The sequence below is a fragment of the Macadamia integrifolia genome, chromosome 10, assembly GCF_013358625.1.
Source record: "Macadamia integrifolia cultivar HAES 741 chromosome 10, SCU_Mint_v3, whole genome shotgun sequence".
NCBI classification, from domain to species: Eukaryota; Viridiplantae; Streptophyta; class Magnoliopsida; order Proteales; family Proteaceae; genus Macadamia; species Macadamia integrifolia.
Genome location: NC_056566.1, coordinates 33,434,969 through 33,451,495, shown reverse-complemented (window position 1 = coordinate 33,451,495; position 16,527 = coordinate 33,434,969). Strand labels below are relative to the sequence as shown.

At 38.2% G+C, this 16,527-nt stretch overlaps 2 protein-coding genes and 1 pseudogene across 5 annotated transcripts; 1 reads left to right on the top strand and 2 right to left on the bottom strand.

Annotated features, from left to right (window-relative positions):
* Positions 1 to 625: 625 nt before the first annotated feature.
* Positions 626 to 7,470, bottom strand: LOC122091574 (PRA1 family protein F3-like). Of its 4 annotated transcripts, none has more exons than XR_006143965.1 (3): positions 3,758 to 4,872; positions 1,347 to 2,313; positions 626 to 1,241 (listed from the first exon to the last, which is right to left on the bottom strand). XR_006143965.1 is itself a non-coding variant. In XM_042661584.1 (2 exons), the coding sequence occupies exon 2, from the start codon at positions 4,666 to 4,668 to the stop codon at positions 4,021 to 4,023; it is 648 nt and encodes a 215-aa protein (XP_042517518.1). In that variant the 5' UTR covers positions 4,669 to 4,746; positions 7,282 to 7,470; the 3' UTR covers positions 3,434 to 4,020. The 4 variants fall into 4 exon arrangements, 1 of the variants encoding a protein (XP_042517518.1); XR_006143966.1 differs by having other exon boundaries at positions 626 to 1,358; positions 1,488 to 2,313; XR_006143967.1 differs by having other exon boundaries at positions 1,488 to 2,313.
* Positions 7,471 to 7,707: 237 nt separating this feature from the next.
* Positions 7,708 to 12,970, top strand: LOC122091573 (nicotinamidase 1). The gene is made up of 7 exons (XM_042661582.1): positions 7,708 to 7,870; positions 8,195 to 8,241; positions 8,343 to 8,504; positions 9,080 to 9,263; positions 9,461 to 9,594; positions 9,703 to 9,885; positions 12,588 to 12,970. The coding sequence occupies exons 3-7, from the start codon at positions 8,364 to 8,366 to the stop codon at positions 12,666 to 12,668; spliced, it is 723 nt and encodes a 240-aa protein (XP_042517516.1). The 5' UTR covers positions 7,708 to 7,870; positions 8,195 to 8,241; positions 8,343 to 8,363; the 3' UTR covers positions 12,669 to 12,970.
* Positions 12,971 to 14,484: 1,514 nt separating this feature from the next.
* LOC122092002 lies at positions 14,485 to 16,012 on the bottom strand (annotated as a pseudogene).
* Between the last annotated feature and the right edge of the window lie 515 nt (positions 16,013 to 16,527).

The following is a 16,527-nucleotide window of genomic DNA, read 5'->3' as shown; positions in this document are numbered from 1 at the left end:
AACAAACCAGTGCACGTGGCTCCTGTTTCTATAGGGTCTGGGAGGGACAAGTGTGCACAACCTTACCCTTGCTCCGCAGAAGAGACTATTTCCAAGTTTTGAACATATAACCAACATGTTACAATATTCTAAGCTACTCTAATCTCATTCAAATCATATCCATGGAGGCTGATTTTGTATCTAATTTCAGTTTTTAAACCTTGACTAAGCTCATCCCAACTACTTGGAGTCAGCAACAGTTTGTTCTAATGAATCTTTGATTGACTTGCTTTCCCCACTTTTACCATTGAAACCTAAATTCCAACTTTCTGTGTGGGGGCAATGTATTTAGTAATCGCACCCCTCCACATGCAAACAGCTGCGCTAAGCTCAGAACCTAATGTAACATGGTGCACAAAAGAGCAATGATAGCAGGTTGTTAACTATAATAAGTAAGAAATTTTATTGTTCTTTTTCATTAGAAGGATTAATTGGAGCCAAAAAATCACTTTTTTTTCTTCTTATTCATGGCTCTCAAACAGATATCAAGTAGAGTCAGGTACTAGTTACAGCTCTAATAGTAGCATCCATCAGCCATATCATAAGTTCTTAAGGAAGGTAGATAGCAAGCTTCACAAAGACAGATAAAAATGCCAAATATAGATGCACTTATGACCCTCAAATAGAGATTACAGATATAATTACAGCATAGGTTGCTATGAACCAGGTAAAAATGCTATATATGTTACTACGAACCAAGTAGCAACATCAGGCTGGAGACCAAATAATGTAGCATCGGTTACTAGGGACAAAACATAAGATTATGTGAAATGTGAACCAATGATCTAAAAATAAAAATAAAAAAGTAATTAAACTTGGTATTCGATACCAATTTCATTTCCCCTCCAACATATGGTTCTATCAACAGAAGAAAATAGGAAATAAAAATAGAAAAAGAGGAACTAAGGATCTTTCTGCCTTTATTTAGTCTCAGGGCAACAGGTACAAAGAAGTAGCCCTTCCGCTGAACCACCTGATGACCACTGCAACTCCATTTCTCCCCCTTGTGCATTTCAGAAGGAGACATGTTCATTATGCAGCTAGCAGATCAACCGGATCGGCCAACCCATCACAGGGGGTTTAAATTGGCCGGAATCAGATTCAGGATCAGAGCCAGCAGATTCCGATTCCTTATGCCATGGATATGATACGAGACAAGATAAGCGTGGGAGAATTTCTATTTGGCGAAGATTGGGTGCACACTGAATACAGTGAAAGAAGTCATGATAAGAATATTAGCTACTTTCGGAGCCATAGTATTTGGGAAATGTTTAATCAGACACAGCTATCATTAAAGCTTTGATTACCCCTCCTGAGTCCTGCCAAATGATGGGCACATCATTAACAGACCAGTAAGAAAAACTAACAAAACCCAAGGTAATTGAGAGTTCAGATTAAGCACTTCATATAAGATGATCTTTGCATCCTAGTCAACATCTGGGGATTACCCAATTGATGTTTCAGGTGATAGATGATAGACAAGGAGCCGCTCTGAAATTCAGGAATTGGAAACCCATGGCATCCACTAGAAAGAATAGCATCTCTGTTCTGCAATCTTTGGCTTCAGCCGCACTTGGACTACAACGGGAGTAATAATCCCTTTCCATAAGGCAGTAGATTATGGAGTTTACTTGTAAAAAGATATAATCCGGAAAACGAGAACAAACAAATCAGTATAAACGTTCAATTCATGATAACTAGGAAAAAAAGAAGCAAAATCCTATTATAGGTATATTAAGAAATAATAATAGGCAAACCACCAAAAAGAACTACAAATAAGGACTTGCTCACACACATGCAAACCACTAGAATTAAATCTCTGCTCTCACAATAAGCAATGATCTGTAAAGAACATTTCGAATTTTGATAGAGTGGTCGTGAAGAAGACCAATATTTATAAGCCAAAACACTAACTTGACTATCTGTACTGTCATCAGCTATGCTTTGCAAGATACAGAAATCAACCAAAATCTATCATTTCAATGCATGTAGAAACACTGGTATTAAAAAAAAAAAAAAAAAAACCAATGCATGTCGAGATGGGATTAATCTTTGCTAACAAAAATTAGAATGTGATGGTTGCACATTAAGCACACACAATTTCAACTCAGCAAACCCAGATCAATCCGCAGAACAGGATGTTGCTAAAGGAGTGCTTATACATAAACAAAGGAAAGTCCAACTGTACCAGCCCTGACAGATCTTATCTTCAGTCATCCACAAAAAGCACAGGATCAAGCAGTTCTATGCAGATGGAGTTGTCAGAGCTAGTATCTGAAACATGGGTGGAAATCATACTCAATTCACTTTTCAGTATAATGTACTGTAATAGTCATGAATGAATACAGATTGGAAATGCAATCTCATATGTATAAAAAAGCTAGTTGTAACTCATGTTGCTCATGCTCCAGGTGCTACAGAAGACCACAGTTCATACTCCAGTACTTCTCAACTTGTGCTAGAAAGACAATTTTTTCAGCCACTAGATAGTAGATACAGATTTGCTAACATTGGTGTAAAAGCTTGTAATAGAAACAAATTAGATAACCTACAGACCTACTCAGGCTCGCATTAAAGGCTGCCATAGGCAACTGATATGCTCAAATGGATATATCCTTTCCATATACTTAATCTATAGTTTGTCCCCCCCCCCCCCCAAAGGGAAGGAAAAAAAAGAATCAGCCACAGGATGGTGTAACTCTATAATACGCACAACTCCATCAAAAACTGAAACCAGAAGACAATGTTTTACCAGTTTCTAACACCAAAGAGAGAGAGAGAGAGAGAGAGAGAGAGAGAGAGAGAGAGCAAGGTAACTGTAATGATGATCCTATTGCAGTATGTCAAACAAGGTTAAGAATTGAAACCTCTACCGGATACACCTTCAAGAATTAGCCATGGAAGCTTGATCGACATCAAAACAATAGGGCACTTGAACGTAAAAAGACACATGAGATCAGAGCCTCAGCCAAACTGGTAGGGGTGGCTAATAAAAGTCATATGATACCACATGTCCTTTTTATAAAAGAAGGTGAATCTGTTCACTCATAAGCCTAGCAGGTTGACTAGATAATGTTCACATGTGGAGGTGATGTGGAGGAGGACCTAGAAAGTAACTTCATTTACCCCACTAACCATATCATCAATTGAGTGAAGATCCAACAATGTCATGGTTAATCTAAATCGGAGGCAGATTAGACAGGATTGTTCCTTTCTTTGGTGGGGGTGTTTTCATTAAATACTAGCAGGAATAATTCTCAATGAACAATCGATCACTTGAATGAAATCCATGATAACGCGACAGTGATTAACTACCAATGAAACAGAGGTCTGACTTCAACAAAGTTGCAACTAAAATAAATGAGTCAACAGGATATAAGTGGCCAACCACATATAAGCAATAAGGCAATGTATTGTATGGCACAGCAACCACATATAACCAATAAGCTAATGTATTGTATGGCACAGCTCTTCGGAAAAGTTTCTTTCCCACTACATCAGTAAGGAAATTTCAACATAACGTCAGAGAACACTGACATGTTACTACCAAGACTTTCAACCCATAAGGCAGACAAGAACCAGTTTCGCTCTACACGACTAAAATAATGTCAATTTGCAGTGTAACACTTAACAAGAGATTCAAAGGACAACGTCAAAGCCCAAATTTTAATGGGAAAAAGAAAGAGCAAATACAAGATCGTGTAAAATGTAACCTGACCTGCTCTACAGGAAGCTACAATGGGACACTTAAAATCAATTCCTCCTCCGTGATGTACCTTCCGATAACAAAAGCAAAAGATATGCAGGTAGAGAATCCCATCTCTTTGTCCCCAAACCATTTACAGCACAGTTAAAGAAGTCAGCCCGCATATCCGACGAATGAAACTCAATGCAACTTGTTTCAAATCATAATTCCAATTATCCAATCACCACACAACAACCTAATCACCAGTGCACAATCCAAAGCACCAAACATCCGACTCAAACACGACCGTAAGTTGGTCTCATAGAAGTCGGACTTCCAACAACAGAAAGCAATCTTCCATCGGCAGCTTCCTGCTCATCCAGAAACTGATCTTCTGTAATCCTAAAGGTAGCATGCAGCCCAACAATCACAGTTCCAATAATAAGAGAAACCAAGACATTTAATCCCACATGAGTCAGAACCAGGGCAATAATGGTAACCAAACTCAATACAATCAGAACTACACGATCGTCAAAAGTTCGGCTAAATACCACCAATGGCTCATCACGGAAGAAGTAAAGGTGGAACCAACCTATAAACACGATCAAGAAGACTATCATCGAAACCGGATGCCACAGAAGACTCAAGAACAGTATCAACAACATGATAAAGGCGTAATTGACACGGAAATAATTGGCATTACGCCTGATACGAACCATCGCTTCACCATAGCTATATGGACGGCCAAAAGCAGTTAAATCTGTGAGCTCTCTCCATGGACGCCGCGTAGCGATGATTGCTCTTCCCCTTTCCTTTGCGCGAGAGATAAAATTGACTCCATAGTTCAAATTCGAGGCTCCAGAAGACGGAATAGGGATCGAGTTCGAAGTCGAGGGTCCAGAAGATGGGATAGTGCCGTAACCAACATGCTTGACCTTCGACATTACAGAAGAAACTGTAAAACCTAGTCTTTAATGGTAGCGATTTTGAATCTGTCGACGATATAAGGAAATCACAAAGCCCTACAACGAACACAGAATCGTCGATAACGGAAAATCACAGAGCCTTACAACGTACTCCTTCGAGAACCCTCTCTCGGAGTACTTATAGTTGAACGAGGGAAAGGAAATAAACATTCCCCTTCGGAAGCCATCACTCTACCGCATAGCTATTAAATTTGAATTCGGGAATTATTCGTACGAAAAATTACTCGGATTAATTCGTTTCATTAATTCAATGATTCGGTCAATAAAAAAAACAAAGATAATAAAATTCGAGTTTGAATTTGAATTCAGGAATTATTCGTTTATAAAAATAAAAAGTGGACAAAAAATTCGGATGTTACTTTTAATATTTACAATATTTGTTTCATATTATCTATTAATTATCATATGCACGTAAAATACAAATGATATAAAAATTAAAATTTTAAATTTTAAAAATAAAAATATTACATTTAGTCTTTTTTTTTTCTAAGCTCATTTCCTATTACTCAAATAATTGAATCAGAAAAAGAAAGATTGAGAAGAGGGACTAAGCACAAATTCAACTAGACTCACGTCACCCACCATGCATGTTCACCTTAAAGATTAGAGCTCGTAAAGACTGTAAAACTTAGTCAAATCAAAATGGGGTGAAAGATTTTATTATTATTATTATTTTTTTTTTATATAAAAATATAAGAGATTACCTCAAGAAAGATAAGTTATCAGTTCTTATTTAAAAAAAAAAAAAAGAAGTAACATTAAGATAATAAATGCATAATAATCACACTATTTTCAAAAGGCTTATTGACTTATTCAAGATAAATTTTTTGGGCAATTTACAGCGCCACCCCTTGGAAAATGTCAGTATTATAGGAACACCCCATCTCTTTCACCAAATTAGACTCAGACTCCTTACCGTCAATCTCTGTTAAGTGATGCTATGAAATGACACTTTAGCCCTTATGAGTAAAACATGTTTATGTTGTTATCCCAAAATTACCCCTCTTCTCTCTTTCCCCTAAATACTCTCAGATCCCATTCTCTCTCTAGAATTCGCTCAATTTCTCCCCTAATTTGCTTCGAATCTATCATCTCCTTCGATCGTCGAAAACTTTAGGAGCTTTCTTTTCCAGAGGTCTCGATTTTTTTTTTTTTTTTTTTTTGTGGAATCGTTCTATCAGACGAAAAATTGCGAAAAATCTGCTAAAAGTTTGATGTCTAGCGTCGGAGCTCAAAACCGCTCAGCACAGCCGTCGGGGCAGATCCTCCAACAGCAGCAACAACAATCGTTGAAGCGTCACTTTCCCTTCTCGTCCACGAAACCGCCGATGATTACCTTCGGTTCTCCTCAGAGAACCACAAGGTTCCTGATCAGGAAGCTGAAGCGTTAAATCTACTGTGAGAAACGAGATGAAATTAGATCACTACAGTTGAACTCTGAGATATTCATACATTGTTCTTTAAGGCTTCTGCTTGCTTCCTCCCCTCTTTGAATGTCTCTCTTTTAACCTTCTCTTCTTCTTCTTCTTCTTCTTCTTCTTCTTCTTCTTCTTCTTCTTCTTCTTCTTCTTCTTCCTCTCTCAATCACTCAATTAGCTCGAGCTTCTACTCCGTTTTTCCTTTATTTTTCTTAGGAAACATGTTAGATGCTTTAATGAATCAATGGATCGCTCAGCTCATCACATATCTCACAAACTGTATTTTCTGCTTTCCTTTTATTAATTTTTTTTTGGAATTTTCTTTATTGTGATATGCCAATTGTTGCATTTTTTATGATTTAATTTTGACAAGTTTTTTTTTTAATGGGTTGCTCCAATCTAGGTTAACACTCATCAACAGACCGATCGAGATCCAAAGAAGTCGAAGATGAAAGTTGGAACGATTTAACAAATATGTCTTGTCAGGTTCTGTAATCTTCAACTATGACTTTTACTGATTTTTTTCTTTTTTTCTTTTTTGGCATTATATATTGATAAGCATATTTCTTTTTGGGTTTAATGGATTGCAGGTTGCTAAACAGGAGGGATGGGAGCGAATAAGGGTAAAATGGTATTTAGAAAAAAAAAATGAACTGCTGATGTCAGCATTCTTGGTATATTATGTAACAGAGACTGACGGTAGGGGGTCTGAGTATAATTTGGTGAAAAAGAGGGGGTGTTCCTATAATAATGACATTCTCTAGGGGGTGGCACTGTAAATTATCATTTTTTTTTTTACATGGGATAAAATTTGAGTAGAATTCCCATAAAATTCGGTTCAACCTAATTATTCGTGAATTTTAAAAAAATCTATAAAATTCAAGAATTTTTTATTTGATTTGGAATCAGACCGAATTATTAGTAAAATTCTGTTTGGCCGAATTATTCACGTTTAATTCGGAGAATTTAATAATTCGGAGAATTTAATAACTAGGCTGGAGGCCTCTTAAATCTATCTGATGAAGTGATAAAAGTAGACATTCAAACTTCAAAGAATACTGACTAACTCATTAGCATAAGAAACAAACTCATTATATGCAATAGTAGGTGACAATCATGGAAAATAACAAGAGAAACGGTAATTGAAGATTACCTGATCGCAGCAGGATTCTAATTTCTTCAAATCATCCACAGAACTTCCTTGAATGCAACAGCCAGCAGGATGGTCAGAGCGAGAGGGAGAGAGAGAGGGAGAGGGAGAGGCCGAGGAGGAATCGCAGCTACCAGAGGGAAGGTTGTAGGGAGAGGGAGAGGCCGATAGGGAGAAGAGCGCCAACAGATGAAAGACAAGTGATCCACAACTGATATGATGAGACTATGACGGAAAAAAGGTTCCCTGGCTGTCAGTATGGAATGGAATCTCCACGCTCCATGTACAGTAAAGGAGTAACATATTAATCGTTGGATGAGAGAAAAAATCCTACCGTTCAATTCTCCTCCTCTCCCTCCCCCACGGGCCCGGGTGACTCCCTCTCCCCTCTTGCATCTCTCTCCACCAGGGATTCTCGTCTTTCAGTGATGGATCATTTTGACCAACCACCCATCATTGACCCACCACTGATATCATCTCCAAGAGTTGGGAATTGAGAGGGAACAATCGAAATATGGTTTCGGAAGTCAGTTGCAGGAGCCTCTATCTGTAACGATTCATAAAATTTTCAAGTTGGGTTGGGTTATTTAAGGTAAGTTGTTTCATGGTGCTTCTGAATCTTTTAGTTTTGATATGGGCAATATGGTGGAGGGTTGTAAGGTGAACGGTATCTGAATCCTAAGGGATATTCCCTTTCCCTTCTTTCTCAAGTCTCAATCAATCTAAGGGGGAGAGGGGCAGATGAAAACAAACAATGAAAACATAATGTGTAACAGGATGAAGCATACATTTAACCCAAAAATAAATAAATAAAAGGAAAAAAATAGAAGAAGGTACAGTGCTACAGAATGAGAGAGAACTCTATAGTTTTGGTCCTTAATGGCGAAGGTCCTTAATGACCCTTCCTTCTCCACAGGGAAAAGGGAAAAGGCTGGGCATGCTAGCAAGCAACCTAGGAATAAGGTTTACTTTCAATCGCTATCCATATTGTATAAATCTATAAATCTTCATTTTTTTTTCTTCTTCTCTCTCACTTTTCTTCTTCATTGCTTCTTTGTTTGAAGATTTGAAACGGGTTTCCAAAGATGGCATCGCAGGCTTTGGACCTTTTGAAGACCGAGCTTCCAATTGAGCCGGATTCCCTAGTTCTGTCTAACGACGTGGTCACCGGTCTCGTTTTGGTGGACGTTGTCAATGGCTTCTGCACTGTTGGAGGTGGGAATCTGGTAATCATCTTTACCATCTCTCTCTCGTATTGTCTATTTGTTCTTCTGGGTTGGTTTACGTTCTGACAATCGGACCCTTGCAATGATCGGGTTTTGTGTTGATTCTTTTCTTTATATGATTCGAAGATTTTGGCTCCTTCCGTGTTCGTTCCATTTCCTTTCTCTCAACAGTTCCTTTACGAGTAATATCAGAAACCCAAACTCATGGTTTTGTCACAACTCAACTTATTCAACAAAGATAAATTTTTTTTCAAAAGCTTTTGGTGGGTTAGACAACAGCTCTGGAAATGGATTTGCAGATTTTGTAGTTTAAGGGGGAATAAGGAGGGTTGGGGGAGTGTATGGGTCCGCGGGACTAGTCAGGCCAAAGGCCTGGATACCCGTAGTCAGCAAAAAAGAAAAAAGAGGGTTGGGGGGGGGGGGGGGGGAAGGGAGAAACAGGGAGGAGGAGAAATTTGATCACGGATGTACCTTTTTCCCATTTTTATTACAATTATGTTGATTAGGTTTAGGCTAATATAGAAGTTGGTTGGTTTTGTTCAAACTCTTTTTTTTGGTGTGTGCATTTTATACAGGCTCCAAGAGATCCCGACGTACAGATATCTGGAATGGTGGAGGAGTCTGTGAGGCTTGCCAGAGTGTTCTGTGAGAAGAAATGGCCTGTCCTGGCTTTTCTTGATACTCATCATCCTGATAAACCGGAGCATCCATATCCTCCTCATTGCCTAATTGGAACAGAAGAATCAAATTTGGTTCCAGGTACTTCTACTTCTTTGTTCTTCTCTTGGACTATGGTTTCCTTTTGTAGAATTAAAAGTCAAGATTCATGTGCTTAAATTATAGCTATAAATCATGTCTAGCTTTAGCTGATTATCTAAGGATTAGGTATTGTTGGGAATGTTAAACTTTTGCTCAATACCGTGTCTCATATTTCTCCAACCCCCCCCCGTTTCCAGATTTGCAATGGTTGGAGAAGGAACAAAATGTAACAATTAGACGCAAAGAATGCATTGATGGGTTTATTGGTTCGATCGAGACAGATGGTTCAAATGTCCTTATAGATTGGGTGGGAACCAATGAAATCAAAGTTGTGAGTATTTCTTTGTTTCTTGGAGTGTTGTATCCTGTAATTCATTGCAGTGAATTGTTGGATACAAGCATTGTGTAACTGTTAGCTAATGCTGGATCTTTTGTGAAGATATTGGTAGTAGGGATATGTACGGATATCTGTGTGTTCGATTTTGTGGCCTCCACATTATCTGCAAGAAATCGTGGTTTCCTCTCCCCTCTCGAGGATGTGGTGGTGTATTCCCATGGTTGTGCAACATATGATCTTCCAGTGCATGTTGCAAGTAACATAAAAGCTGTAGCCCATCCACAGGTACTCTCAATCTTGATCTGGTAGAAATGCTTATATTTTTTTGTTTTAGTGGGGAATGTGTGACTGCCTCTCATTTTCATACACATTATTGACATCTGATTATTCTCTGAGAACATTTAGTGGCACTGAATACTGAGTTAGGCCAGTTCATTGTATTTCTTAGTCTTTTTGTTTCCTCAGATAGAACGAACGCTACTCGTCTCCCTAGCTGAAAGTTTGAATGGTTTGAATGGTTTGTTAGACTGGACCAGGCACTCAAATCTGAACTTAAATTTCTTCAGCCATCGACTTACACATCTAATGTTTGTAGGAATAAACAAGTTTCAATACTTCTATACAATTAGGTGCATGAAAGTTTTATTTTTTATTTTTAAAGCACTTTGGTTTGCATAAGATGTTGTTATGAGTGAGCAATCTCGTGTGGCTTTGTCCTATACAAGGGAATCTGCTGCATGGGCAGTCACTAATCCTTGGTGGTTCTTGTGACCAGGGCAGTTGAATAAGCTCATGCAGAAGGGTAAACCCATCATTTTAAAAAATCCTATTTACAAGGATTAAAGACTTGTCTGGTTGAAGTTTTTCTTATTTAAGCATATTGGAAAGGAAAACTGGATCCTTTGATTCTAGTGCATCTTCTTTGTGACACATGCGACTCTCTCTCTCTCTCTCCCTAATTTTAATTGTTTTGTTAAACTACCTTTGCACTGCTTAACTTCAATTGAGCAACACTAAGCATTTTGGAACATCTCAGCATGTTATTTCATTTCTAGTTCTTAAAGGCATATGATGAAGGGACTTTGGTGTTTTGTTTGCTGGAGTGTGAGAGAATAAATATTCTTTTAAGGTAAATGCAATATCTACCTTCTCGAAAATTCCTTTCTCTTGTGCTGTTTTCCAGAAGTATAATTGATCTATGAAGAGTAAATTTTCAGCTGATGATGTTAGACTTATCACCACCTGCCATGTGGCAAGTATGGGTAAGTTCATGTTATATATGACCCCACACCCTCCTCATCGGTCAAGTTTCAGCTTAAAAAAAAAAACCTGTGGAATTGCCTAAAAGATAAGCTCAAAGTCACAAAACCACTAAATACTAAATGCCATGACCGTGAAATTCCATTATTGCAATTTTATGAAATTTGACTTGCTTTTTAAAATGCTTCCAATGCTTTTTTTCAGCTGAAATTTAACAAATGACATGGACGTGAGGTCCTCTATTGCATGGATCCTCTCGCATTCATCCATACATGCCTCATGGCAAGACATATATATATATATATATATATATTAGGATGCACAACTTAGTGATGGATTTTCTTTTAGGCTTTGTTTGTCTCCGGGTAATAACTGCATAAAAAGTAAAAAGGGTAGAAGTTACTTGAGAATTTTCCTTTACATGGTTTTTTACCTTCAAACAAGTGGAGCCTTCTGGAAAGAGTTTAGTAGAAGGTCCAAGCAGCTTCCTAGAAAATAGATGGGAAAGATTTACATAGCAGCTTGAGAGAGTGAGAGGGGGGGGGGGGCAATAGCAGAGGGCTGCACATCATAAGAATGTACAGCAGAAAACTAAGGACGCCCAGGAGAAGTAAGCAATGAAAAACTCCCAAAATTTAAGCCCAAAACAAACTCAAGGACTAAGCAACAAAATATAAGCCCATCCATAGTCTGTGTATGAGGCAATAAACAAAGTCCATGTCGATTCTGATGGACAGCATATTAGAAGATCTAGGCCTGCACAAGATGAGATTTTTCTAGAAAGCAAAAGCTGAACAGAAGGAGAAAGTCTCTAATGTGACCTTTTAGAAGAAGACAGGTAGCCAACAGCAAATAAAGAATCCTCCACCCCCCCCCCCCCTCTTTTCTGTCTGACGTACTCCTAAAAAATCCTTCCATCTTTCCTACGTCCTTGGGTAGAATGTCAATTCACGAGTATCAATACCAGACTGAAAACAATGCTAGGGATTGGCTGCTGAACATTCTTTAAATTACTCAAAGAGGGTAACTTTGTCAAGACCATCCTGAGAAAGGAGTTTATTCAGTGGAATTTTTGAGGAACCAAATAAGAATTTTCTTGAATGTGCCAATATTAAAGTTATTCTGGGTTAGCACTAGGTTTTCCACTTTGTTCCCAAACTTAGTTTTGCAACTTGAAGTTTTGATTTAGGAATATTAGTTTGTGTCCTTTCTCGTAATTGTTGTTTTGAGTTGCATTTTGGTGGGTACAAATTTGCATATCTTGCTTATTTTGTGTAAGTGTGTAACTGAAGAACTTTTCAGCTACCCAACTCACAGAAGATACTGCAAATACATTTGGGTTAAGATCAAAATACCAGTAAGATCAATTTATGGTGGGATTTCCATTTTTCAGCATAATGGTTAGGGTATGAATATCCTATGGACAAGTCTACCAGGTCTTTTTTTTTTTTTTTTTTTTTTTTTTTTAAATCCAACTCTAGAGCATGTGATGTTTTCTCATCATAGGTTGTGCTTCTTTGTTTTCCTTGGTTAAATCTTGCCATAGCTGAGGGAGGTGTACTTCAATCTGTTTCCACATCAACCATAGATTCAATTGTTTGTACTTCTTAAAATTATTATTACTACATTTTTTTCTTTCAATAATTGACCCATCCTTTATTCAGCAAAGTTTGCATGTATTTAAACATACACCTTTTGGTCCCTCTCTCATATTTTTCCAATTGCAGGATCTAATGCATCATGTTGGCCTATACATGGCCAAGGGAAGAGGAGCCAAGGTAGTGCAGGAAGTGTCATTTGGGCACTGATGGTGTCATGATCCAGTACCTAGTGTGTGGTGGCTGCTTGATCTCCTGATTGACATACTGGAAGGAGTTGCTGTAAGACTTAAAAGAAACCAGAGAGAGATGCAATTTGGCATCAAATCTTGTACAGAACAGAACCTTTTGTTTAGTACCTAGTAACTTGTGATACTTGAATGCTATCTGTTCCAGGGTTGACTCATGCATTTAATGGAAAAGACTAATGTAATATGCACTTCACCTCTTCCATGGAATTGTTGTACATAATTAGCTTATGATTGATGATGTCTCATTCTAAGTTTGTGTTACTAGCCTCGTGAATTGTGGTTGCAAGTCCTTGATCCCAGATCCAAATTTAAATTCACCAACCTTAATGCAATGAAAGAGTAGTAGATGGGCTGGTTAAATTTTAGAATATTAGTGATGAGGCACATCCTTTACATGTGTAACTGATAGAAAGGGCTATTGCACCGCATATTGGTGAGGCCCATTGCTCGATGTTCAGCATGGATTGCATTTAGTATTGATGAACAAGATTTGGACATAGTTCATGATATAAATCTACATGAAGCCAACTTTATGTATCAGAAAAAAAAAAAGAAGCATGATTGAAACTCCAGACATTCCAAGATCTCATCTCAATTATTTAGGCAGGTATAGCACTTAAGAGACTTCCACATGTTATATAGTGCTCAACCATCATGCTTAGAGATTCATGCCGTCATATCAGATTATCAGAAGCTAAGTAGGCAATAAAGTGTAATAAAAAATACAGGTGAAAGTTTCAGAGGCAAATGCAATTGAACATTTAGTCAGAACTTGTTCAAGTAATGGTCATCCAAGGGTTATCTTGTACACATAGAATGACAAACAGAGTACTGAAAACATATCTGCCCAAAAATGAAAAAATAAAATAAAAAATATGAGTTGTAACTGAGGGTCATGGTGTACTGGAATGTCAATATAAATGCTGGACTGGACTGAATCAGTCTTGAGTCACTCTTGATGACACAAAAAGAAGAAGTCCATGTCCAATTCTATTATGCATCTGCACCCACTTCATTAAAATGCAATTTAATGAAGAAATGTGTTTTATAACTTTCAGATACATTTTTCTTAGAATCTGCTGTTCCTGTTGAAATTCTCATCATGTTGACTGCTTTCAGAGACGGAATTTGAGCATCCAGTGTTTGGTATCCTTGCACACTAATGGACTGTTACTTACTGGCAGACCACAAAAGGGAAATGCTCCTTTCTCACTACCTATCTGAAAGAATAAGTGGGATTCTCAAATGTGGGAAGGGGAGAAAGACATCCTGTGAATGCCAAAGGTAGGGACATGTTAAGCATCCAAAATCAGTGAGTCACCTCAGTAACCAGGGTACCACGGTGGTTTTCAGGCACGAAAACACTCATTCTTGCCTTTTAACCACCCACCGCTTCACATGAGTTACTATGCTGCCAGGGGTTAGCTGACACAGGTTACACCAGGTAAAGCTGGGTAAGTTTCTATCTACCAAACTTGTGGTTGCAGTATGTGAAAGGCAAACACTCATTAGATTTCTATCATCTTTAGACAAGCTTAGGTGTTCAATGTGGTGATAATGTGATATGCATTACAATCTATAAGTAGCCTTCTACATGATAAGCTTTGGTTTCATATAGGAGAAGGATCCGCAATACTTTTGAATCAGTAGGATTTTTTGTGACCTGAGTTTGCTTTTTCAAGTTGACAACATTCAAATCTATTAAGACAATAGGCATTCTCTCAGGAGATCTGAGATCAATGACAGGACACCCTTTCCTCTATATGTGTTTCATGTAGGAGAATCAAGGGGAAACCCCTGAAATTTTCTTCATATTCAGTTTCTCTGAAGTTTCAGACCAGAGGGAAAAAAAATTAAAAATATATATCCCCCGTCAAATAATAAAGTGGAGAGAAGAAAACAATGAGATCAAACCAATTTATGGAGGAAGTCCAGCAGCCATATCACTGTATTGTTTTTGCAATGTTGGATTAATGCACCTGAAAATAGATGGCTTTTGCATTTTTGGTTTGGCACCAAAAATGAATGAACGCAAAGGAATTCGAGGTCGACTGCTTGAATGCCTCACATGATGGTGATGTTTCTGGCTCTTCTGTCCTGACAGCTCGAAATCATCATTCAACTTTGACAGAGTCTTTTCGATTTCGTCCTGGAGTCCTCTCACATGGTCCAGACCTGCCTGTAATTCATCTGCAACTTTGTTATTCTCTTGTTGCATGTTCAGAACCTCCCCCTGGAACTTCGTTGCTTGATAACTAGTAAACTCCACTTCTTCAGTTTCAGAACCCTCCTTGGAGACTTTTGATATCTCTTCCTGTATGTCACACAAAGATGAGAATCTGTACTGCAGTTCCTCTTTCAGCAATGCATTCTTTTCTAACCAGCCTGTCAATTCCGTCTGGATCTCTATCAAGTGTTTGTATATCGGTCGGGCATCTGACTTTAGAGATCTGCCTTTGGTAGTGTTGCCCTCTTGCTTCTTGTTTTCCTGCAATTTTGAGATTTCAGCTTGTAGATCCTGGATTGAAGTTTCAAATTTCTGTATCTGAGGGAATAATGTGCTGAACCTTAACCAGAACTCCAGGTTCTCTTCTAACAGCTCATCAATGTCCCTTCGGAATTTCTCTTCAATGGTTGAAACATGAGATTCATCAACACGAATCACCTTGATCTCTTCTTCTTCATCTTCTGCTGCTGTTGGGTAAGTTTCCATGGTTCCATTTGCAATAGATTCGTTGGTTCTGACTTCAGGTCCAACATTTTGGTCATCTAAGAAACTGTAAATTGGCTGCTGTGGCCTGAATTTGTAGCTGGGAGATTGGAAGCATCGGAGTTTGATTTTTCTGTCATTTCACCAAGGGGCCTTCCCTGTTGTGTGTCTTTAAATTCTGAAATGTTGGTATCCAGATTTCCTTCAAAACTTGTCTGCAGAAAGCTTAGTTTTTGACGTAAAGATGTAATCTCCTCATCCTTAATGGCATTGGCACGCTTCAGGTTCCTTAGTTGCACCATTGTTTCAAAGGCATTTTCCCGGTTTTTCTTCTCTATTTCAGCAAGCTTCTTCTTTGCATCCTTATAATTCCGAAGAATTGAAGTGTACTCTGCCAATAGAACCTTTTCTCTATCCTCTCCAATCCACTTTAAGAACAACTTTTGCCAGTTTGGTTCATCTCCTACTTCGATTGCCTTCTGCTGTGAGCCAACATTTGACATACTATATTCCAATTTGGAGTTGTACTTCTTAACTTTGTTCAGTTGCCTTGAGGTCTCATATCTTCCAAACATCATCACTGATATTTCTTACCTTGGAAGGGCCACCATCTTCATCATTTTTACCACCGAGGCTAGGATTCTGAACCCGTCTCCTCTTCCACTTCTTTTTTCGTTTCCTTCCAGTTCTTCGACCCATCAATAGGAGCCACCATTTCTTCCTTTCCCTCAAACTTTTCATGTATGATGGCATTAAGAATAGTTCCCCGATCTGCTTGAGGTGAGATCTTGACAACCTCATCAGGCTTCATGAAATCCAGATTCTGAGGAAGGTGATGGGGGTCACAATTTCCCTGTGAATCAAGGTTGAAAAAATTCTCTTCAGTTTGGGATGAATCCTGCTTCCCAACCTTGTCCTGGAATGAAGCCTCTCTCTTCTCCTCCAGGCTTCACAAAATGTACTTCCTCTGAAAAGGGATTGAAGTAACTATTTTTCTGTGAGTCAACATTGAGACTATCATCTTCAGTTGAGATGATGGTAGTTTCAATCTAAAAAAATAAGGTTGATATATTATATACAAAGCTCCAATAACTAGAGGCATAAAAAG